The sequence below is a fragment of the Lagenorhynchus albirostris genome, chromosome 6 (assembly GCF_949774975.1).
Source record: "Lagenorhynchus albirostris chromosome 6, mLagAlb1.1, whole genome shotgun sequence".
In the NCBI taxonomy this organism is placed as follows: Eukaryota; Metazoa; Chordata; class Mammalia; order Artiodactyla; family Delphinidae; genus Lagenorhynchus; species Lagenorhynchus albirostris.
In genome coordinates, this window is record NC_083100.1 from 42,997,880 (window position 1) to 43,022,584 (window position 24,705).

General features: G+C 40.8%; 1 protein-coding gene across 8 annotated transcripts in view; it reads right to left on the reverse strand.

The window, feature by feature from the left end:
* MYO1B (myosin IB) overlaps positions 1 to 24,705 on the reverse strand; it is a 184,036-nt gene that overhangs the window by 63,029 nt on the left and 96,302 nt on the right. For all 8 annotated transcript variants that reach the window (XR_009541113.1, XR_009541114.1, XM_060152411.1 and 5 more), the window contains 3 exons: positions 17,421 to 17,525; positions 13,412 to 13,458; positions 8,004 to 8,067 (listed from right to left, as the gene is read on the reverse strand). Coding sequence is in view for 6 of the 8 variants with exons in the window: in XM_060152411.1 (XP_060008394.1) it covers positions 8,004 to 8,067; positions 13,412 to 13,458; positions 17,421 to 17,525 (216 nt within the window). In the remaining 2 variants the exon portion in view is untranslated. The remainder of the gene's footprint in view (positions 1 to 8,003; positions 8,068 to 13,411; positions 13,459 to 17,420; positions 17,526 to 24,705) is intronic.

Here is a 24,705-nt window from a genome sequence, read left to right on the forward strand (position 1 = left end):
TTAAGGGAAGAGATAAACCTATTAAGCCATTCTAAAGGGGAAAAGCAATGGGTAGGGACAGAGAAACTCTGGAATCAGAACTTTCCCACCAACTCCACCATGACACTGCCACCTGACTATTAACAGAATCAGACCATCACTGAGGGGTTTTCTTAGTTTTGACTAATTACCAGCTAGTCCACAGCATATACATGTTCCTGGGCACTGGGACAACCTCCCTAGGGCATAAGATATGAAAGAAGTGAAATGTCCATGTTTGCACCTGCTGGAGACGGATGTCTTTTAATAAGCCAAGGAATAAAAGAACAAGTAGGGGTTTGGAAGGGGGAAAAATCACAGTACTTTGGAACATAACAGGTGAAGGATTAGGTAGCGTGATCAAAGTTTCTTTTTTTTTGTTGTTGTTCTTTTTTGCGGTATGCGGGCCTCTCCCGTTGCAGAGCACAGGCTCCGGACGTGCAGGCTCAGCGGCCATGGCTCACAGGCCCAGCCGTTCTGCGGCATGTGGGATCTTCCCGGACCGGGGCACGAACCTGTGTCCCCTGCATCGGCAGGCGGACTCTCAACCACTGCGCCACCAGGGAAGCCCAATCAAAGTTTCTTTACTCTATGTATAATCTCCCTTCCTGAAAAAGAAGAAATGGTCCAAGTTCTTGATTAAGGCCTATGGAAGAATTTGCTTTGTCTCAGTTTTGCCAGTAAGGCCAGAATGACAATGAAAGCCCAAGATGCAGACATGACCGACCCTGCTCCTCTCCAATTGCTCAAAGATACACATTATGAAAAAAGTGTTTGAGTGGCACTGAAGGCTCTTCCAACGGATTTGTGTCCCTTTAATAAAGTGAAATGATACAGTTAGCAATAGTGAAAGGTCTGCAATCTAAGTAACAACAATTTATCTCCCTTTGGATTCTGCTGTCTTGAAGAAGAAAAAATGTCAAATAACCAATGAGTTACTGGGCATAACTGATGGTAATTTCAGTGGAAAACTTGGATTATGAACTAATGTTTGCTCCTATATTGGAGTATATATTCTAAAATCAACTCTATACTTTTTCTGGAAATACACAACATGATCCTCAAGATTGAGAATTAGGAAGTTTCACTAAAGACAAGCTTTAAAGTAAAAAAAGACGGCGCAAATGTCTTCTTACAAATCATTCACTGTGCATGTGTATTACAGAAAGCAGAGGTGGGTGTTCACCCCAGTACTCTCTCTCAGCCCGGGTCTCACACAGACCTTTGTCTATCTGCAGGTTACAGGCTTTGAGAGACCTCAAATACCTGGCGCGCCGTGACAGGACAGTGTTTCCCCTACCTCCACCTCCATGCAGCATTTTCATTTCTAAGAAAGCACCTTAAAGTTTTAAATCAAAAGTCAGAGTCCTGAAGTTACAAATTAGCACCAGTGACAGCTGGACATGTTACATGAAAAGTTGTGAGAGGGTTCCCAGTGTCTGAACATGAAAAATCAACTTGGGCTTTAAAACGCTAAGAAAATTTGCCTTATTATCTACCTAATTAAATGCCATTTTTTAAATCAGGATCCAGTTGCATACATACAGCATTTATGCATTTTCACAACAGACTTTTTTCTAATACAAATTTAAAGTTTATCTAATAATTGGAAAGTAACTTATAGGTGTATCTGAATCTACAATTTGATACCCAACCCTGAAATAAAATTAATGAAATATCTAGTCCATAATATCTTATTATTATACATACAATTCTAATAAACCTTGATTCATTTCTTAATCTGAGGTTAATTTAGACATATTTGAACACCTGATTTCTTCTATAGTATGGGTATATAGTCTGGTTTCATGATAAACATGTAGTCTTTTTTCATGGTAAACATATTTTTTGTATAAGAAAGAACACCAAAATAAAATTGAGACAAAGGAAAGCATCTATTTTTATATAAAGCCACCCATTACAGAGTAACAGAATTACTCTTTGAAATTCCAGTTTTATTGCTACAGATACTTCACAACCCATGGTTGATTATTTCTGTCTTCTTTAGGGGTATTAAATGTCAAAGTGCTAAAAAAGCCCAGCCTTGTATTACAAACTAGGTAAATTATCTCAGTTTTTGATGAATTTTGACCCTAAAGAAGACAGCTACTGTTTACTGATGAATAGTCACTAGCTGTTGAGAACTGACTCATGTACAGGTAAGTCCCCAATTCCATATATATACGGATCAGAGTTTCCTTTAGGAAGTGTTATAACATAGCTTTGCTCCCAGTCACCCACCCACTCATCATCAATTAAACCCAAGGTATGATATAAAAGGAAGAACAAAGCTATAAGTCTCAAACAATTTAAAAGGGTAAACTTATATTCCATATGCTACCAAATGGCAGGAATGTGCCATACATAAGGATTAAACAACATGCCCTGAGATAGTCAGCACATAAATTAATTGCATCGTAAATTCAAAAGGAATGTAAAAGAAAAAGAATTCAGAGCAATTTGTTCTACCCTCCACCTTCCCTGTGAGTAAGGTAGGCATTTCTTCCTGCTTTATGATTCCATGTGGGAGGATTTCATGAGACGCACTCCCCAGCTTCTCAGCCCCTTACTCACTCCTCTCCTCAGCAGGAGGAAAGACTCCTCTGAGCAGCGAAGTTGGGAAGAAGAAATGGGCATGCATGTACAGCTCAGCCCCCTCATTCCCCACACTGTGCACAAATTCAGCCCCACTCCCAGGCTGTAAGACAGATGGGGCAACGCGCACAAGGAGAGGCCAGGGGTTGCTCCGTGCTGTCAATGTCTGCCAACCTGCCAAAGGACCACTAACTAGCACACCCTCTTGGGTGATAAACCAAAAGCTGCTTTCTTCAACCTTGCCTCTATAGTAATAAAGCTGCTTCCTCTCCAGCTTATTTCCTGTGCCTATTTCTCATGTGTTTCCAAACTGGGTGGGGAAAGGATATTACCTATTAGACCTCTGTCTCAAGTTATTTTCTGCTGCATAACAAATGCCCCCAAAACTTACCAGCTTAGACCAATACCATTTATTAGCTCATGAGTCTGAGAGTCAGATTTGCAGTTCCTCTGATCTAAGCCAGCTTGGCTGATCTCTGCTGGCAGGTTGGCTGGCAGCTGGCTGATCTAAGGTGCCCTCATTCACACGTCTGCTGGTTTATTCCATGTGCCTCTCATCACCCAGCAGACTAGCCCAGGTTCACGCACATGGTGGTAATGAGCTCCCCAGAGAAGCAAGAGAGGATAAGCCCCAGTAGAGAACCAACTTTCGAGTCTCTCATTGTGCCATGTTTGCAAATTGTTCCATTGACCAAAACAAATCTCATGGCCAAGCCTTAAGTCATTGAGAGAGGGGACTACCGAAGCATGTGGACACAAGCTAAGAAACTACTGTGGTCATTTCTGAAAACAATCTATCAGCTTTAGGTTGTTTAAAATAAAATGGTCACGAATTCTTTTCCCACTCTTCCCACTGAGAGGTGGAATCTACATTCCCCAGGACTGAAACTGAGCAAGCTTGTGCCCACATGGACTTAACAGAGTCACAGTGATGCTGTACGATTACCCAGTCTACTCAGGCTTCTTCCTGGTTCTCTTGGAACACTTGCTGTCAGGATGTTCTCTCTTGGAACACTCCCTCTCACAGCCGCCTTGCTGTGAGAAGCCCAAATCACACGAGGCCACACATAGATGGCTCTAGTTAACAGTCTAGCTGAGCTCACCCCTTGAATCATCCCAGCCCAGGAGTCTGACACATGAGCGACAAAGCCTCCAGAGGACTCCAACCCCCCAACTCATGCAAGTTGCCCCCAATCACTAGAGTCTTCCCAGCTGAGGTCCCATATGTCATGGAGACAAGCCAACCCTGCTGAGCTCCATCTGAATTCTTGACCCACAGAATCCAAGAGCATATAACAGGGCCGTTGTTTTACTCCACTAAGTCTGGGGTGGTTTATTGGGCAGTAATAATAACTGGGTCACACACCAATGTCAACGTTTGCTTTCCTTCATAACCACAGGATTGGGTTACTTCTTTCAAGCTGAACAGAGGCATTAGTAACAGATGGTGCTTGATTACCAATAACTTTGTTTGCCTTTGTGGGATTTAGAAAAAGTATTTTTAAATGATTAACATAGAATATTCAGATAAACTTACCCAATAAAGAAGAAGCTTTATTTCTCAATAAATTTCTCTATGTCAAACTGTGCTTATTGTACATTAGGTACTTATGTGATTATTACTTAGTTAATTCAACAAATATATATTAGATGTTAGACACTATTTTAGTTGCTATCATTTAGCAATGAACCATACAAACTGAGTCTCTGTCATTATAGGGTATATATTTGGCTAGGAGCTAGAGACAATCAACAGATAAATATACAATAATGAAAAGAAGCAAACATTTATTGAGTGCTTACTATGTGCCAGGCACTGTTAGATGTTAACGAATTATTTACAACTCATCACAACCCTATGAGATCAGTACTATTATCCTCATTTCAAAGAGAAAGAAATGGAGGCACAGAGAATTAAGTAACTTGTTGTCTTTTTGTTTAGACACTGGCAACCGCATGATAAATCACTGACAACTGCGTACGTAGGCTCATGGATATGTCCCAAATAATAAGGCAGGAAAATATAGAGCCTGCCTATATTTAAGCAATTCCATCCTCATGTCCAGCATTTACTGAGCACCTGCTGTGTATCAGGTATCACCCTAGGCTCTTGATACACTACCGTGAACAGGACAGCCATGTCTCCCATCCTTACAGTTTACGCAGGTATATGCACATTTGAAATCTTAAGGCTTCTTCTTAGTATATCTCTATGCTATTCTTCTTTTAGGAGATAACATCCCTTGAGACTTGTACCACATTTTCTCCAGTCTAAATTGCCATTTAGTGCCACAACTGTAAGAAAGTATCTGTGACTATTAATAAAAGCAACAGGTTTCCAAACATTTCAAGTTCATAACACTAGATCCAAAATCCTCAAATGTAATTGTATAAATGTTATGAGACCCACACGCATTAACAAAGTAGGAGAAATAGTACCTCACATCAGCCAAACATCTGGATGTATTTCCATGTTTTATCTTCTCTACTTAAGTAAATGTTTGACATTTTCTATTTTTGTAACACTTCTCTCCTAATGATACTCACCTCAGAGATACGTAGCTTTCAAATGAGTTCAAGACTTAGGTTTTACAGCATACCTCTCTTAGAAAGAGAGGAAGAGAGACTAAGTTATTGGGCATTTTTTCCCCACTTCCTGGGTACACAACTGGCTCAAATGATCCTGTGACTTTTTCAAGGTAATAATTACAGCCAACAACGACCTATGCTTTTACTAGGCGGCTGCTGGAAAAGGAAACAAAATAGATGACCTACAAAATGGCAAATCTTGTCTCCTTTTCTGGGTACAAGAAGCTAACTGCTGGCAGCTTGCAGAGAACAAGAGTGGGTTTACCCATTGCTTTATACCCCCTCAAGCCAGCAGGCAGCAGCTCCCCGTGGCCACCTATGAGTCAGTCCTCTCTCTCTATTCGGGGTGAAATTTCCTGCTCTCACCACTAATGTATCCCTTTCCTTTCCAAAGCAAAGGATACTCTAAAATACCAGGGTGTTCCCACTACCACAAATTTCAATATAATTTCATTGTGGGAACAAATGGTAACAAAAACCATATGACGTTCATTCATGATGGTTTTTAATCTTCACTGGAAATGAACTGGGTGTTTACTATTTATTCTCCATGGATACTGCAAGAATTAGAGACAGGAAGACATTTCTGTTTGAAACTTGAAACTTCAAAATGTAAAACCCAAGTTATTTTCTGATACTTAGAATAAAGGCATCCTTAAATATTTTCCTAGAGTCCTCAAGAGTAATATTGGTTCAATCATTCTAGAATGTTCTATAATACAAAGTTAATGTAGCCTCATTTTAAAAATAGCATATTACTCAATTAATAACTAAATTTAATTTGTCTTATAAAATGTAAGTAAATGTAAATGTAAAATTGTAAAATGCAAGTGTTATAAATATGTTTCAGAATAAAAGCTAATCTTTCCTTAAAATGGTGGTCTTAAAACTGAGGCATACCTTTTCCTATACAGCTCTCTTCAGCTGCCACATACTGTGAAGGAAGCTTGCGTAACAAACTTGGCAGGGTTATAATCCCTTGCTTTTGGTGGTATTATATATGATTCGCATGAGTATTTCTGTTTCCTTATTTGACAGTTAAAACCATTTAACATAAGTAGTACCATCCTAGCCAATTTCACCTCAGATTAAAACTTCCTCTTCAAGACGTTTTTCCAATAATAATACATTTTTACAATACGTATAATCCCAATGGTTAAGAATCCGCCTGCCGTACTTCCCAGGTGGTTCAGTGGTTAAGAATCTGCCTGCCAATGCAGGGGACACGGGTTCGAGCCCTGGTCCGGGAAGATCCCACATGCCACAGAGCAACTAAGCCCGTGTGCCACAACTACTGAGCCTGCACTCTACAGCCCGCGAGCCACAACCACCGAGTCTGCACGCCCAGAGCCCGTGCTCCGCAACAAGAGAAGCCACCGCAATGAGAAGCCTGTGCACCGCAACGAAGAGTAGACCCCACTCGCCACAACTAGAGAAAGCCCGCGTGCAGCAACAAAGCCCCAACGCAGCCAAAAAAATAAACTATTTAAAAACTACAAATGGTAGAAATGGGGAACCATGGAATTCATCCAGTTCAATCCTATAGTTTCCAAGATAAAAACTCTAGACCTAGAAGTTTACTCTACGAACTATGATTTAAAAATTTTTTTTAAAAATTCAGCTGCATGGTTTGCCCAAATTCTAAAAACACTCACTTTCAAATGGCATCCCTCTGGTTCTAGAGTTTCTCTGGAAGATCACAGGGGCCACCCAGGGGTCTAGGGGTTCTGGCTGCTCATCTCCTCTTTAACCAGATCAGGCCTCATTTCATCTGTTTCATATTTGGAATAAAATTTCATTTGGAGAAAGAATGCCACTGCTATAGCAAAAAGCAGTGCTTTGGATACCTGAGCCAATTGTTATTTTTTAATCTAGTACAAACTTAGATTTTTTTCATTCCAACAATCCGAACAGCATCTTAGGGTGGTGAAAAGGCCAGGGGAAGCGGTGTGTGTGGGGGGCACGTCAGCAGTGTGGCCCTCAAAAAAAACCAAGAGGATAACCAGGCTGCAGCTTCCCCTGGAGGTGCACTAACCCTGAGTGGTCATCGTATCCTTGCCAAACGAATCAGCTACGGAATCAACAGGAGCAGAGACATCAGGGCGGTGCCACACGCACTGAAGCCCCCAAGCATGGATGAAGGGGCCTTATCTACAACAGATACTGACCACTGTGCCCACCTGAGAAAACTCTGGACCTGGGGCTGTTAAGTAGACCTCACCTGATTTTGTTCATTTTTTCACCTTTGCCGGAGAACATTTCACTTCTACAGTCACAAATCATGACTAAAGAAAGCTAATAAATCTGTCTCTTCCTAACAGGTGTACGACATTTCAATTTTTTAAACACACTGAAGACAAAATTCTCACAGTAAAATTTGAAGTACAGGTTTTTCTCATTTTATCGGGTAACTGTTACCCCAAAAGTCATTCAATTAAAATCAATTATTATTTATATTTTGTTTTTAACCACAGAGTAATTTTGTTAAAGAAAATAACGGTTGGAGAATCTTTTTTATTACTGGATTGGCTTGAAGACCTATAGGATATAAAATACAGTTGGGCTAATATTTATTTCTTTAGCAGACTTCTACAAAGGTTTTCAAAGGCAAAGACTTTAAGTGATCTTTTAAAAAGATTTAGAAATTAAATATTATAAAACAATCTGAAATGCATAGGTTAAAAATTTAAGTATAAGAAAAGGAAATGTATTCTTAAACCTAGCTCTTAAAGACCCAAGTATCTAAAATATTCTGTTATAAATGTATGTTTTACTATTCTGAACTTCTTTAAAATACTCACAGTTACTTATCACTCCTCCCAGGGGATCGCCTTTAAAATCGAATTCAATATCCATATATTTGCCCTGCCAAAGAAAGACTTGGTGAGTTTTCAAGTTCACCTCAAAATATTCAGTCAGTGTATCTTAAAGCATAGCATGATAAGCCCTTTATGCATTTGTTTAAATGTAATTAAGAAAGACACAGTTTACGTAACCATGATGCAAAACAATGTGGCTCCAAAAATAATTCATACTAAATATCCCATTAGCTCAAAGTGAGCATATCTCGTTGCTAATTTAAGAACAGATCTTCTCAGCCATCATAAGACTTTTGGATAAGTTTCAAATTTCTCAAGGACGTGTGTATTCAATTCAAGAATAAAAACCGGGAAAATCAGTATTCCTTGAACATGCACTAGCTGGCAATATAAATTACTTCATTTTTATAGGCAAAGTATGTTGTAAGCCATGGCTAGACATTCCAAACACACTGGACAGTGGATAAAATGGAAGACTTCAAGTTCTGTTTTTATATCTACTCAAATCAAATGCATGATTATGTGGTGTGACCAACTCAGAATCAAAGGCTCATCATTATTACTTTCTTTGGCTTTTAATCTAGATTATACAGAAATATATAACCCATGTTCATATTACACCTTATAGATGGTACCTTAAACACACAGAAACACACATGGAGTCTTACACTGTGATTTTTAGAGAATGGGTCTGGATTGTCTGGTTAAAGAGTAACAAATATATCAGAATAACCCTGAGAGCTGTTTTTTGTTTGGAAAAGGGTGTGTTGATCTAATAAGTAGTCTTTGGTTTTGTTTCATGTTCTACCTTAGTCAGATCGATGGTTTGTAAATAATTCTCCCAGAGAATTACTTTAATTCTATTTTCAAAATAATGGTAAGGGAGGAGAAACATGATCACATGGCACACAATCAACAATGTAATCTGTGATTTTTTTATTAGCTCGTGCATGCTCCCCCACCTTCTCCTTCTTCATTGTCACTGGTCATCTGGCCTTTGTAAGTCTTCACTTGCTCATTAAGCAAATGTTTATCAAGCATTTCCTGGACACTAACGTAGGCACAAGGGAAAGCAAGGCATCACTCCTGCCCTCAAGGAATTTACAGTCTGGGGGGGAAATGAAACATAAATGGGACATAACCATGTATAGGGATACATCTTACAGTGGGATCATGGTGCCGTGCGCAAAGAACAGGGGACAGAGGGGGAAGAGGAGATCTGCCCGAGCTTAAAGGCGAAGTAGCAGGAGAAGTCAGGCAGGCAAGGAGGCAAGGGATCAGGAAGGAGCAGGCATAAGCAGTGGCATCCGTGAGGATGGTGGGGGAAGTCAGAGCACATCATGACACCGACATTTTCTCCTGACAGCCAAGTTGCGTCATTAAACGTTCCTCAACAAGGACACCATGATCAGACTTGCCTCTTTACAAGACCACTCTGGCTAGTGTGGAATGGACTGGAAAGGACCTATCAGATGTAGCTGACAGAGGTGGCAGCAATTAGGGGAGAAACACTGGTGGCTTTACGCCAGAATAGCAAAAGAGGAAAGTAAACAGAGTTGAGAGCTACCCAGAGAGTCACGATGACTGGTCATGGTTGGATGGAGAAGGTATGAAAGGAGGGTGTTCAAGAATTTAAAAGTCCAGGAATGTGGCCCAGGCAACTGAGTGGATAGCGACACTCTCTAGGATGCGAGGGGACACTGGAGGCAAAGCAGACATGAAGGAGGGAGAAAGAGTAACTTCTCAAGAGAGTCAGAGGATGACCGTATGAGAGGGGATGATTTTGGTGGCAGGTGGTCCCTGGGCAAAGGAGGCGACAGATCTAGAGTACAGGTGCAGAGAGGTAAGTGTGAGAAAGGAGCGTGTATACTGCTATGGAGACAGGGGAGGTGCCAAGGAGCGGGGCTAATTTGGTTGGAGAGCTTGGAAGAGGATGATTTCTGTGAAGCAGGCATAATAGCATCAGCTGAGAGGAAAGGATAGAAAGTTTGAAGAGAGTAGAGCAAACACTGTGGAGAAAGGAAAAGGAAGCTGACTAGGGCTAAACTCCTGCACGACACGGAGAACTCAGCTGATGCCCACACTGATGACTCCCCAAACGCTTGGTTCTGGTCCTGGCACTAGACTACTCACAAATAACCAGCGGCTTCCCACCACCTACAAAATAAAGTCTGAGACCCTGACCCTGCTACTCCAGGCCCTCCAGCTGGGGCCCGGACCCACCTTTCCGGCCCTCTGGCCCATGGCTCCGTTCACAGACTCCCTGGTCTGGCCATTAACTCGGGCAAATGAAGGTCCACACTGGTTTCTCTCCTCAGTTTCTCAGGCTGTACTGCCACCTCCTGCTGCCTGCCACCCCATTTTGGCTTCTTTAAATCTTGTGGACCCACTCAGGACTGTCCCCTGCCCCGGACTCCTCCAGCTTCTCTATTCTGAGCTTCCATAACACTTCATCTATACTTTTCATGGGGAACTTACTAGTTTATGTGTTGTGTTATAATTATTTTCAGCCATGTCCATTTTTCCTGACTAGTTTATAAGCTTCTTAAAAATAGGTATTCAGGGCTTCCCCAGTGGCACAGTGGTTGGGAGTCCGCCTGCCGATGCAGGGGACACGGGTTCGTGCCCCGGTCCGGGAAGATCCCACATGCCGCGGAGCGGGTGGGCCCGTGAGCCATGGCTGCTGAGCCTGCGTGTCCGGAGCCTGTGCTCCGCAACGGGAGAGGCCACAACAGTGAGAGGCCTGCGTACCGCAAAAAAAAAAAAAAAAAAAAAAGGTATTCATTCATCAATAAATCAATGTTTTCTGAGTGTCCACTATGGCACCGGCCCTGCTCTAGCTCCTGGGGCCACATCAGTGAACAAGAGGCCAAGGTGCTCGCTTCCTCCGCGCCTACTCTCCAGGGCCAATGATGATGTACTCGGGGGAAGGGAGCACATAACTCCAGAGACTGTTGAATGCCTAAAATAATGAAAATGGGATGAAGTCACAGAGTCTCCAGACGGCATCATGGAAGTGACATCTGAGATAAGACCTAAATGATACGAGACGCCAGCCATACAAAGATCTGGGGACAGAATGCATGGTGTAGAAGGACCGGCAACAGCAAAGGCCCAAGTCCAGGAAGCACCTGGCACACCTGCCGGGCACTAAGGCCTGTGTGACTGAGGCCCAGGGAGCCGGGGAAGGCTGGGCCGGCCCACCTTGCGTGGGGAGGCTTGGGGGAGCCCGGGCTATATTTTAGATGCAAGGGGACCACAGAGGCTGTCAGCCGGCAGGGGACGGCAGCATGTAAAGATCACTCTGGCTACTGGTGGGGAAAAGACTGCAGGCTGCAAGAGGATACGCAGGGAGACCTAAGTTTAACTATGTTTAAAAGAAAACCCGGAGGTTTCAAACAAATGGATGAATTGTGTGTGTGTTTCTATTCTTACTGAATGAGAGGAGTGGTAATGAGATTTTCCAGACCCTAGAGCGCTCTCTCCCACACTCTCCAGTGCCCCACTCAGCTCCTGGCACACCGCAGATGCTCAACAAAATCCCCCTCCAAAGTCCTTAGTCGAGAACAGTGATTTTCGAAGGCTTAAACTGTTTTTTCTTTTTTCCCCAAAGCAATGAGTCTCTCTTACTAGAAGCTCAATACGCCAAGTTAAAGTGCTGGGGTGAGGGTCACTGTGAGGCACCTCCATGGGAACAGTGGTCCACACTGTCAGCTACAATGAGGTGCAGGGTCTCCCAGGCTTCTCAGCAAAGAGATCAAAAAATTTATTCGGAGTTAACCTGTCAAACACAGTTGAAGGAAATGTAATTTCCCTGGAGTCATAAACCTCTGTTATATATACAGTCGTCATTTTAAATATAGTAGAGTCCTACTATAATATTATAACATAGACTCGAGTATACTACTGGTCAAAGTCACACCCACAAAGCAGAGAAATTACTAAAAACTGGGCATGAAATGATTTAGCCCATAATCAAGTATTAATCTCATATCCTAATACCCGTGTTATGATAGGATTTCTCTGAAGTTACTTAACAAGCCAAAACACCTGCCAAGCCTTTCGCTAGATTTTCCGATGTCTCTAAGTACCAGTGACTCTTTAAGCAATACGGTTTTCTGTATTTTTATGGCCTACAGACTAAATATATTTGCAAGTATTTTTTTTAAAGCGTGTGTATATGAGATTTGCCAAGAGCAAAAATAAAATCTCTATCCTATAAAGAAGCTTGATCTATTGGAATTACTTCTATCTGCCCACACTTTGCGTCTAATTCTATTTACGTAATGAGATTAGTCATGTTACCACAACAGGAAAAGGCATGGCTCACATCAGTTTTAACAACTTAAGGGGCTAATCCAATGGAAAAAATTCACTGCCTTGGAATTAGGAACCTTAGCCTTCCACTTTCCAATCTATCAAAACGATCTCCACCTGAGGTCATTTGCATGCCTTAAGCACAGGATAACGCCAATGAGAAAAAAGCAAAAAGGGGGCTAAAAGAAGCTGGGGAGTGGAGGTGTGGGGATGCAGGAAGGGTGTCTGGCAGCGAGGCACAGACGGTCATCAATAATGGTCCCAAGTAATGTATATGAGAAGACAGCTTACAAAGTAAATGATCTTTTATTACGAAATTTATAAAACTGGCTCAACTATAGAAAAAAAGCCATCAATTTCAAAATGCCACCATCACACTCACCATATCTCCCCCAGCTGCCTCCAGGCAGTATGTGTCCCTGTCAAGACCAGAGGCAGGAAAGAAGGCAGCACAGCTGGGGAGACCCAGGGGCTGATGTGCCAGAGCGTACGCTGCAGAGGTGGGAGATGAGGCTGGAAAGGTTTCCACTACGGAAATTAGCATTTTCCAACTCAGCCCGACTCAAAACATCAAGTAGCTTCAGTTTTTACTATTCAGTCCTCCCCACGCCCCCCATTAGCAGCCAAACTTATTGAGTTTACCTCTGTAAAGTTTTAGAATACACCTCCATCCTTTCTGGTCCCACCGAAGAACGGACAAGAGCTGTAGCGTATACAAACTTGACACCTAGTTTACCCTTCTTTCTATGGAATTTGAGTCTTAATTGACTTCTAAATATCAAAACTCACATTAGTAAAGAGTTACTCTAAACAGCCTCACTGAAATTGCTCGTGGAATTTTATGATAGATGACAAGAAAACATGAAAAAAAGATAGCGTGTCACTCCAAGAAGAATTAAGGAAAATTCCAGAAAGCAGAAAAACAGTCCTTATAGAACTTTTATCCTATGTCTCAATATGGTGTTTCTTATTTTTTAATTGTGTGTATTAAGAAATATTAAACATCTACTGGTTGTTTAAACACACATGAGGTAAATGTTAGTGTTAACACTTATGCTTATACAAATACTTACAAATCTAGAGGAGTTGTCATTCCTTACAGTCTTGGCATTTCCAAATGCTGGTAGGAAAGAAACAGATGTGTGGTCAAGTGACAGAAAAACAATTTCAAGCCAAAAAATAAAACAAATGTAATATCTGACATCCATAAATCCTAGAAATGCAACTTGTAGCAATGACATTTCTGTCCAGAAAATTTCCATAGAAACTACTTAACACGAGTCTTAATAAGCTGCTAAAGCTTCCATGTCTTTTTGTAAGTTCACAGAAAGAGTCATGCGTATGATTCACAGAATTTTTTTCAAGTACTACTGTAAACTTAATCCTGTCTAATTCAACACATTTTAACTGTTTTGATAGGAGTCAGCTGAATGGCGAGCAAGCAGGGCTTCTGTGCTCCTCTACCGTTATTAACAATGAATAAGGTTATTTTAGAGATGACTACTTAACATTAACAAAGGTTTTATGAAACTCAGTTGATGAGGTTTTCAGGTGGAGAAAGGCATGAGAAACTTTAAATTGTTTAAGTTCGAAATAAAAGGTATTTAAACGTGATTAAATATATAACTGAAATACAGAAAGAGTAAGAGACTTGGAAACTAACATCATTTCCAATAGGCTAAAAATACCATATAGTTTCATGAGTTTATGTCCATCAGACCTAAGTGAAACTTTCCAGAAAAAAAAAAAAAAATCAGCCCACAATGCAAAAATCCAAGTTTGTCCCAATCTTAGCTGCTTTGAGGAGCTAGAACCTCCCACAGGCCGCCCTTTCAAACGAGAGCACCTAAGAACCACAGGACGACACTGCCCCAGGCACAGAATGCTCCTGTTTGACAAAGGTATTTCAGTGTCATGAGGTAAAATGACTGCTTCATCAAGCTTGTGCACAAGAGAGGAGCAAATTAATCTGGGCCTTGGTAGTAGAGGATGTAAGTGGAATACATGTAAGTCGTATAAGGAGAGGGGATCCCTGCTTGATGCTCTGAAGCCTAGCAGTGCACCTCAAACTTTAACGTGTAAACCAATCACCTGAGGATCTTGTTCAAGTGCACACTTTGGTTCAATGAGTCAAGGGATGGGCATGAAATTCTGCTTCTCTATCAATACCCTCCCACCCACCCCACCCCGAGGCTGTTACTGGGATCCGTGGGCCACACGGCAGCCAGCAAGGACTACAGAGTGATGCACGATGATGCGGCAAACAGAAATGAATCTTTAAATTAAGAGGTCGGGCATCAAACCCCTGGAAGCCGCCACAACTTCATTAAATTAAGATTAGCCTAACAAGAGCTCACATGATTAACAATGGCTAAAAGCTGGTCCGAGTTTTGAAAGCAATCACCTGATCAAGATGTGTAACGCTCACTGTGGGTATTCAGTAGCCGAACCTGCTGTGTTTTATTTCACGTTAGCTAGTATTTTTATGTTTTTGATTTAAAAAAAAAAAAATAGTTGGCTCCTGCTAGTTAAGACAAAATTTAAAGTCAACACAGGGCAAGTTCTTTGATTCAGAGATTCCACTTGGAATGGGTATGGTTTCGTAGGTCCCTGACACCAAATTCTCTCTTTAACAGAAAATAAGCTGAGATGTTATATTAAGTAAGGAAACCTGCACATGGGAAACACTCAAAAAGGATGCTGAAGAGGTTCACATCCTTATCCTACGTCCACCACCAGCTAAAGGATTTTAATAAATGCAACCTTGATAAGAGTGAGTGTTGACCTAGTCATCATGAAGACCATGACATTTTTCGTGTTTTCACAGGCTAGATCTTCGTGGTGGGTGTCAACAAGCAGGGATGCCAAATTAACTAATTTGCACAGCCCCAAAGTCCAGCAGGAGACGCTGACACATAAAGGAGAGTTTATTGTGGCTTGAAGGTCAAGGGCAAGTGAAGGAATTGCTTCAAAAAAACTTTATTCAGGGTGCCATTTGCAAGCCATAAACCATCTTTTCATCAAACAAATCTGAGTTGCACATTACTAAACACAGCTCTAAACACTAAAGTCTTTTACTGTGAGCCACAGAATCAAAAACAAGTGTTCCATTATAGAACACTTGAGACACATTCCTCAATTGTTTTTTTTAAGTTCATTGTTCTAAATGTTCATTTACAGTAGCAGCTCCAGTTAAAAAGTAAAGCATTCCCACAAAAGATAATACATGCCCACAGTAGACATTTCTTCCAGTTCCTGCACTGGGGCCTAGTTTCAAATACCATTGAATAAAGGGCCAGATTCTAATCACAGATGCAAGCTATAGCATTCCACAGTGTTTCTCCTTTAGATCACAGCATTCTTAAAATAAGCATCTATAGAAATATAACACATGTATAGCATCCTAACTAAAAGCAAAAGACAGTAAGCAAAAAGTAAAAGACTGGAATAATAAGATAAAGATAAAACACTTTCTACAATAGCTTCTTTATTTGTTAAGGTCCTGAAGGGGAAGAAAGATCAATAACAATGTGACAGGTGTTCTGGCCTTTGCTTCTCACAAGCAAAGTATTCTCATGAGTTTTATTTCACTGTCTGGAGGATAAAGATGCATGGTGCCTCCTTGTAATAAAGTGGAAGGAGGGACTAGGCCTGAGTAACAAAGACAATGGGCAGAGTTCTGTTCCTCCATACTGGGGCGGGGGGCGGGGGCGGGTCTCCCCCCACAGAGCAGTTCTGCTTTAATCCATGTTAAATCTTGACCTTCCGTGACTTCAAACAAAGGGCTGAACCAAACTGCTCTTCTAGACCAGAGATTCTGATCAAGGTGGTCTTGATCCCCTCAGGGGACATCTGGCATTGTCTGAAGACATTTTCAATGGTAACAACTAGAGGCAGGGGTGCTATTGGCACCCAGTGGTTAGAGGCCAGGGATACTGCTAAACATCCTACACTTCACAGGACAGCACCCCACAGCAAAGACTTATACAGTCCAAAATGTCAACAGCACCAAGGTTGAGAAACCTACTCCACCCCAACAACTGTGTTAAATGACAACACTGGTATGCTTACAATATAAAACAAGGCAAAGGGCTTTCCAGCAACAGGAAGAGGCTTTGAGTTACTGTTTCCAGCATAAGGATGGTTTATACTGATGGTTTACGCCAACCTCCATGGCAGAAGGGGACTTCTCTCTGGCTTTGTTTTCTGATGGTATTATGGACTATATGTTTGTGTCCCTACCCGACCCCACCCCCCAATTCATATTTTGAAGCTCTAACCCCTCAATGTAATGGTATTTGGAGATGGGGCCTCTGGGAGGTAGGTAATTAGATGAGGCCAGGAGCCAGCGCCCACTTGCCCATCATCCCCCCTCCCCCTCCCATATACACACACAAAGAAGAGGTCATGTGAGCACATAGCAAGATGGCAGCTGTCTACAAGCCGAGGCTTCAGAAGAAAACCTACCTTGCCAGCAGGTGAGCTTAGACTTCTGAGCCTCCAGAAGTGTGAGAAAGTAGATTTCTGTTGTTTAAGCCACCCAATCTATGGTACTGTGTTATGGCAGCCCAAGCTGACTAACAGACACAGATGGCCAACCACAGCATTTGAGCGCTAAAGTCAGGTTTAGGCTTTTTGTAACCCTGAGAAAACTGGTCCTTAAATATTTCTCTGGCATAGCCTTGGTTTCCCTGACAACAGAAATCACCAGCCATGGGTGTTATCCTGAATGATAAAATAGCACTGCCCTCACATTGCTCTCTTCCACCAAGTTTCTCCCAGCTGTCAAGTCAAATGCAAATATCAGCTGATTATTATTAAGCAAAATGTAAGTAATTCAAATAAAAATTAAAAGGGAGAAAAATGATTGCAAGTGGGAGAGCTCCTTTTACACGAGTAAAGCGTTCCCTCCAAGTGCGTGAAGCCAGGAGTTCCTAGGATGCCGCTACCTTTTGCTCAGCAGGTCTGGGCCTGACTCTCCCCCTCCCAGCCCACCTCCCAGCACACCAGGTGCCAGAAGTGCCCGGAAAACTGGATTTACTGTTCCAGTCATACTGACCCAATGTACACAGAAAATCCTACCTTCCAGGACTGGGTTGGACTGTAAAAGCTGTTCTTTGACTTGATTAACTTCTGCTCCTTTTCCACAAACAGCTGCTACGTAGGACATAACAAGCTTGCTGGCCTCTGTGGGTGAAAACAAGCCATATTAATAAATTAAGCAGAAAATTTTTTTTCAACTTTCAGGGGAAAAGATTTGGGAGAGAAGGCCCACTAACAGTGTTTTCAAATGACTTCACTCCTGGGAGCAAAGAATGTTTTGGGAACCTTTAAAAATATTCATGCTTTTTATTCAGACATGTCATTGATTCAGATATAACAGGAACTGTACTTAAAGGTTATCACTGGGTTGCTAAAAAATTGGCTGAGTAAACATAGCCAACAAAATCTGAGGAGGACTATCTTCTTAAAGCAATTGTTTCTTAAAAAACTAAAACTAGAGCTACTATATGATCCAGCAATCCCACTCCTGGGCATATATCTGGAGAAAACCATAATTCGAAAAGATACATGTTCACTGCAGCTCTGTTTACAATAGCCAAGACATGTAGTAACCTAAGTGTCCATCGACAGATGAATGCACAAAGAAGATGTGGTATATACAAATAACAGAATACTACTCAGCTATAAAAGAATGAAATAATGCCATCTGCAGCAACATGGATGGACCTAGAGATTATCATACTAAGCGAAGTCAGTCAGACAAAGACAAATATCATATGATATCACTTATATGTGGAATCTTAAAAAATGACACAAATGAACTTATTTACAAAACAGAAACAGACTCACACACATAGAAAACAAACTATGGTTACCAAAGGGGAAAGGACGGGAGGGATAAATTAGGAATTTGGGAGCAACAGATACACACTACTATATATAAAATAAACAACAAGGACCTACTGTATAGCACTGGGAACTATACTCAATATTTTGTAATAACCTGTATGGGAAAGAATCTGAAAAAGAATATGTATGTGTGTGTGTATGTATGTATGTATGTATATATACATATATATATATATTTAAGTGAATCACTTTGCTGTACACCTGAAACTAACATAACATTGTAAATTAAACATACTTCAATAAAAAATAAAATTTTTAAAAAGCAATCATTTATATATAATTACTATATTATACATAGGTGATTCAAGTCAAAATTAACTTGATAACCTGGGTATCTTTATCAAATGTATTTTTTAAATTTAAAAGAACTGTCCTTCCTCAAAAATAGTTTCTAAATAAAATTGGTTTGCTTACAATCAGATTAAATTAATTACTCTTCAAACTGATTAAAAAACTAAGCAACTAATCTTTAGGATTTGAATACAAGAAATACAGACCTTCCAGGGCATCTTCTAGTTGTTTTCATAGGCTTCACTCGTAGAACAAGTTCCCTGCTAAAAGAAGCAGGCCACCGGAGGCATATGAAGAATTCTTAGCTCAAACTGGTAAGGTGGGCCAAATTTGGTTTTATCCTTCCCCTATTAGTACATGTCTCCTCTTAGCATCTGTTTCCAAGAACCTGATCCTTTTAATACTGAGTTCCAAGGAATGATAACAGATATTCAGGGGAAATGAAGTCTAAAGTCAAATGAATTTGGGGCCACAGTAAGTGAGATGAAGTGAAATAGGTTTCCTTTTAAAATGGCTTCTTAAAGGAGCATGTGCATTGTGGAACTCTGGAAAAAGATGGAGAATGCACCATCTCCCAAACTTATTTGCCATAGAATCTGTTTCTCATTCAACTGTCCTAGTTCTAATGTTCCATAATCAGGATCTGGGAAATACTCAACTATTAAATGTCAGTAGAATAAAACATGGGCCCAGGTCCAGGCAGTCAAGGCAAGAAAAACCAATCTCCCAAATCTTGCTTTCTTGCAAGTTCTTTGCTCTGGTGCCACTGTCTGAGGGCAGGAAAGCCTTCCCCAGGTGTGAGTGGCGGTACCCCTACCTATGGGTGTAAGGGGACAAACCTCAACGCTGCTCTTTCTCACAGGGAGACCTGCAGGTGACTTCCAGCCCATTTCCCACCACTGAAGAAATAAATGAACAGTTGGAACGCGACCTTGGGCGCATTGCCCAACGTGTGCTTCAGGGCCTATATACAGCCCCAAAGCATCACCTAATAACAGAAGCCACAGAGCGCCAAGAATCTATGCAGGTCCCATAAAGTTCTCAAGGGAGTGCTAGCAAATATGGTGCAGAAGAAGCACGCGATCTCATGGAGCTGAGGATTGTGGTGGGATGCTGGGTACTTCTTCAATGGTTGGAGTTAAATCTCCCTCCAGTTTGCTTTCTGGGTAACGAGAATGAGTCCAAGTAGATTCTCTGGTGGTCTGTGATGGCAGATTTCTGCAGTCTCCTTTTAAAGACTGTAGCTGAGAAACATCAGTCTTTTCATCTTTGCAATACCCTCCCTCCAAAGGGCATAGTCCCTTAACACATCCTCCATTGCGTAAAGTTCCTGAGCTACGTTTTCCAACGTTCTCAGGGTTTAACTATTTAAAGGCCGGTGAACTGTATGGACACACTTCTGCTGCTCCATCAGGCTGAACTGGCCTCAGTCATGAACGAAGAGTTTATATACTATTACGTTTCATTTCACTTCTTGGTGCTCCATTCCCCTCTACCCACCAGTTCACACTGGAACTCTTCTTCTGTCACTTTGCGATACTGTTTCTAGGCTCCCTGGCTTTCAAAGTCAGGTGAGGCTGCCCTCCCAGCAAATTCCTGACATCTTGTGCTACCTGGTCTCCAACTGTGGGCCAACTCTCCTGCATCGCCCACACATTCCAACCCTACAGTCTGGCCTCTGAAACAACTCACCTCCAGGCTTTCTCATCATCCTGCTTTCTCAGCAGCATTCTCTGGTCCCCATCCCCACCTACACTCTCACATATGTTTTGCATATTCTTCCTTGACTTAAATTTCTAGCCTTCCAACCCATTACACTATTAGAAGAGTGGAAGCATTTATAGACAAAACAACTCCAGACAGTGGCAAACAAATATATATGCACATATTTTACATGAAAAGCTAAGTTTTCTTTTAGGTAAACTGGCAAGAAATAGTAAAAGTCCAGGTCAGCCTATATTGCTTATTCCAGTGATTATGAACCTCACTGCAGCCAAACCTCCAACGTCAGATACATGGCTACACCCAGTTCTCTGGAAATCCTGTTCTGGTCCAGGGTGGACACCATGGACAAACTGCTTTGTGTGTATGTGTGTGGGAGCAGACGGAGCGGGGGGTGATCAACCAAGAATGAGAACTCTTTGGTGGCTGCTAGAATTGATTTGACCTCTCAGAGACCTTTTAATGGCCTGAACTAAATGGCATCAAATTCTCTCAGGGTCAAATCTATTTAAAAATGGCGCCAGGAGCAGATCTATTGGAATTTGGATTGGACCTACATCATATGGCTGTTAAATTGTACGTAAACCCACAATATCTACTGAGATGTAAAGATGGGTTAACTTAAATTGAAACAAGGAATCAGTTTTATTAACTTTAAAATCTATTTAAGTAATTCAAATATCATTTTTAAATATACTTCGAAGATCCTTCTTTCTAAATTGTTAAAAAGATTTTATGCTCAGGTTCTTAACTATCTTCAGGAATTCTATTACTGCGCTCATTTTAATAATTCATTTTTGGAAGCTGGGATTAAGGGTAATTTTCTCCAAAGTCTCATTGTCTAAAAGAGACAACTCATTATTCTTTTCCTGACATAATACTTGATCTTTAACTCAAGTAGTTCATGAGATAGTCACTACTTTAGAAAAAATAAGTAAACCTGTACGGACAAGTTGCAAGGTCCAATGTAGTTTAGAGGGCTGTTTTCATTATATTTCATCATGCTGCAAACAGGAAGTAACAGTTATCTCATGAGGTTTTCTGCTTCATTTCCTTTGGCTCTTCTGTGCTAAAGTTCAAATAAATTTGCATCTTTATTCAAATGTTTACATATTTATCCAAATCAAAACTTTATGTGATAACCTCTATGAATGAAAAATATTGTATTTCTGAGGAGAGTCAAGAATTAAATTATCATCCTCCTCCATACTGCAAAGCCTAGTTCTTGAATCATGTGGACTATCATAGGAACCAATTAAACATGACCTTGGCAAGCACAGCATAAAATCTTAAGCATTTTCCAAGGCAATACTTTTGAGTAGACCGAATGCATTAATCTAGTAATCATACTCTCAGTGACAACGTCTTGCATGTTTGCTGTAAAAATATAAAAGAATTCTATGTAGGACAAAAAGGTGTATTCTTCACGTGTACTCAAAATACTGAAAAGCACCGCCATTCTAGATATAAGAACACTGGCATTTAAAATTGGCAAATCATAACAGCATTGCTTAGAACTCATTCTTAGTTCATCATTTTCTCTAACTCACAGATACTTTACATAGGTAGATTTATGCACATATATATGTTTGAATGTTGAATTTTAAAATGCATTGAGTTGGACAAACAAAATATGAAGTCTTCAAAGTCAAAATATCTTCTCACCAGAAAACAGGAGAACATCTAGGGTTATCAGATATCCTGCACTAATGAACAAATGGCCTATAACAAAACATTTCTAGATCAAAATATCTAGACCAGAATTCATTTCTATAAAGAATGGAAAGGGGTTATAGATGATCGTTTATGATTCTGGGAATTTCAAATTCCTGTTAAGGTATGATAACTAATTTAACTCTGTATACTCTGGTACCTTGCATTGGGTTGTGAATAGTATCTACTATATGTTATTATATAATTATGTAATATGTAATCATATAACCATATAAATTCATATACTACAATATTCTTTATGTAAGAAAACATTGTGAAATAGCAATCAGTGAATGAGAAAGGGAAAACAATGAAAGACATTTGTAACCATGAGGACAAAAGGATGGGAATCTCATGGGCAAGTATGAAAACCTACGCATGGAATCGAGCAGGCTCCACACAGATACTGTGTCAGGAAAAAAAGGTAGGAATACAAGCAAGGCTTATTCTGAGGTTTTTTCCCAGAGCTAATAAATTTATCCAGGAGTTAACAAATATCGATGCATGCATTCATAGATACAAATAATATCATAGGTCACACACATATCATATAAATTATGTTATATATGTCATATAGCATAGAGAAAGCCATACATTTATACACACACAAATACTGACATATTTATCTACTTCTATACCTCTCTATCTCCTTGGTTAAGACATCCAAGTTTTTCTAGGGGCTATGCTTACAAAGATCTGGTGGTCCAGTGACCTAAAGAGTATGACTGCCTAAATCAAGCAAGCCATGTTTGTATACAACGAAACAAGGACTCTGTAACACAGAAGAATATCCTTTTTTAGCAGTCCTGAGTCTGCAGTGCTGCAAAATCACCCAGCTGCAGCACATCCAAACTGACCCGACAGGCAGCTGGGAACTGCCCCATCACTGTACCAAAAACATGGGTCTTGCAATGAGAAACGCAGCCTCTGCTCCAAGAGGAATCATGAACGGCAATGTTTTTACTGAAATACAACTATATGTAAGTTGCTTTGCTTCTGAAAGTTGGCCACAAAATCTGATAGTTCATGTCAAACACGTGAGTCAAGAGAGGCCTCTCTCGCATGAGGAAGAAACAAAACAAAGCTCATGACATTTTGGCCTCGAGCTTGCTTAGCTATTCTGCTTCCATGTGGAGATACTCAGCATTGGAAAATGCTCATGGATGTTTAGGCTACAGCCAGTCAGTCACATCTCTGTCGCTGACCGAGTCAGAAAACTATCACAGATGTAGAGCAGTACAAGCTCACTTGGGGTTCAGAACCAAGGGTCTTAATGAGCAAGGCAGGCTTTGTAACTCTTTTAGCAGATGGCTGCAGAGTTCCTAGAAACTGATGTAACTGTAAAATTAGAAATCAAATAATTTATAATGCTTTCTTATATCAGGATCATCTTCTCAGGCCCACAGTTTACTCTGATGGCCTTGGAAAAATGCAGTTACGATGGTTCCCTCATGTTCTGCCTGCCTGCCCCCATCGGTGCTTGAATGATTTCCCACAGACTATTTGTATTCATGATAGTGAATTGTGAGTTCCCTGCCTAGAAATAGTTGGGCACTTTTATGAGGCATGATGGATTTTTTATTTAGCACAGCAGTAATGAATTAAATAGGCCCCCAAAGGATTCAAAATGTTCATGCCTCTCCCTGATTGCCCACATTATACAATCCTACAGTGTAAGAGTGTCTCCAGTGTTTAAGACCAGTAACATCATCATCTGCCAGGGGGGTTTACAACCTCGTTAACTTAATTACTTCTTATAAAATGAGCCCTCGGATACTACATGGTGGTTCTGTATATGCTATTAAGCAAAAACTCTCACTGAAAAGAGATGCTATACGTAAGTACATAGCACGTTCCAGGCCCTCGATAAATGTTAGTTATCTTCTTCTTTCATTCATTCACTAACACAAAAATGCTAATAGCTACATGTATTCAAAAAAATTTTGGTGACTAAGATAATGTGACATTTCCAAAATGGCCTGGCATTCCTCTTCCCCACAGAATTGAGAGTAAACCCCTTCCCCACAGAATTGAGAGTAAACCCCTTCTTGAAATTCCTCACACACTGTACTGCAATCTCTGTATTATTTTCCATCATTTCATTTTCCCGTAAGTAATCTCCATGAAACAGAGACATTAAACAACACAGAGTCTACTCAAAACTATAGTCTGATGACAATTAAAACCTTAATACAATTTGAAACAATTTCTGTACTCCTGCTTTCAAAAAGAAAGAAAAGTAGAAAAAGATGGGAATACATAAGTAAAACACTAGATGTCTCTATGGAAATGGAGAGGTAGGAGATGCTATTGGGATCTATAAATGTAAAGAAAGGGCTGAGCAGCTACCAAAGAGTATAGCTGAGTAGATACTTAAAAACAGCAGCTCTCAGGAGTAGTGTCCACTGCCCAGCACCAGGATTTTAATGATAACGGACAAGTGAAACATCACCAGATCTAAAAAGCACAGTAGCTCAAAAACAAGACAAATACTTCAAGAGACTTCTGGACAGTTGCTACTCAAAGTACGGTCTGACGACCAGCACTACTCAAAAGCTGGTTGGCCCCTGGACTGCTACTGGTCAGTTGCTGGACAGTTGCTGGACAGTTGCTACTCAAAGTACGGTCTGACGACCAGCACTACTCAAAAGCTGGTTGGCCCCTGGACTGCTACTGGTCTATCTACATATGAGAGTAGGCGTTGAGAAGTTTCTGTAGCAATTCGGTA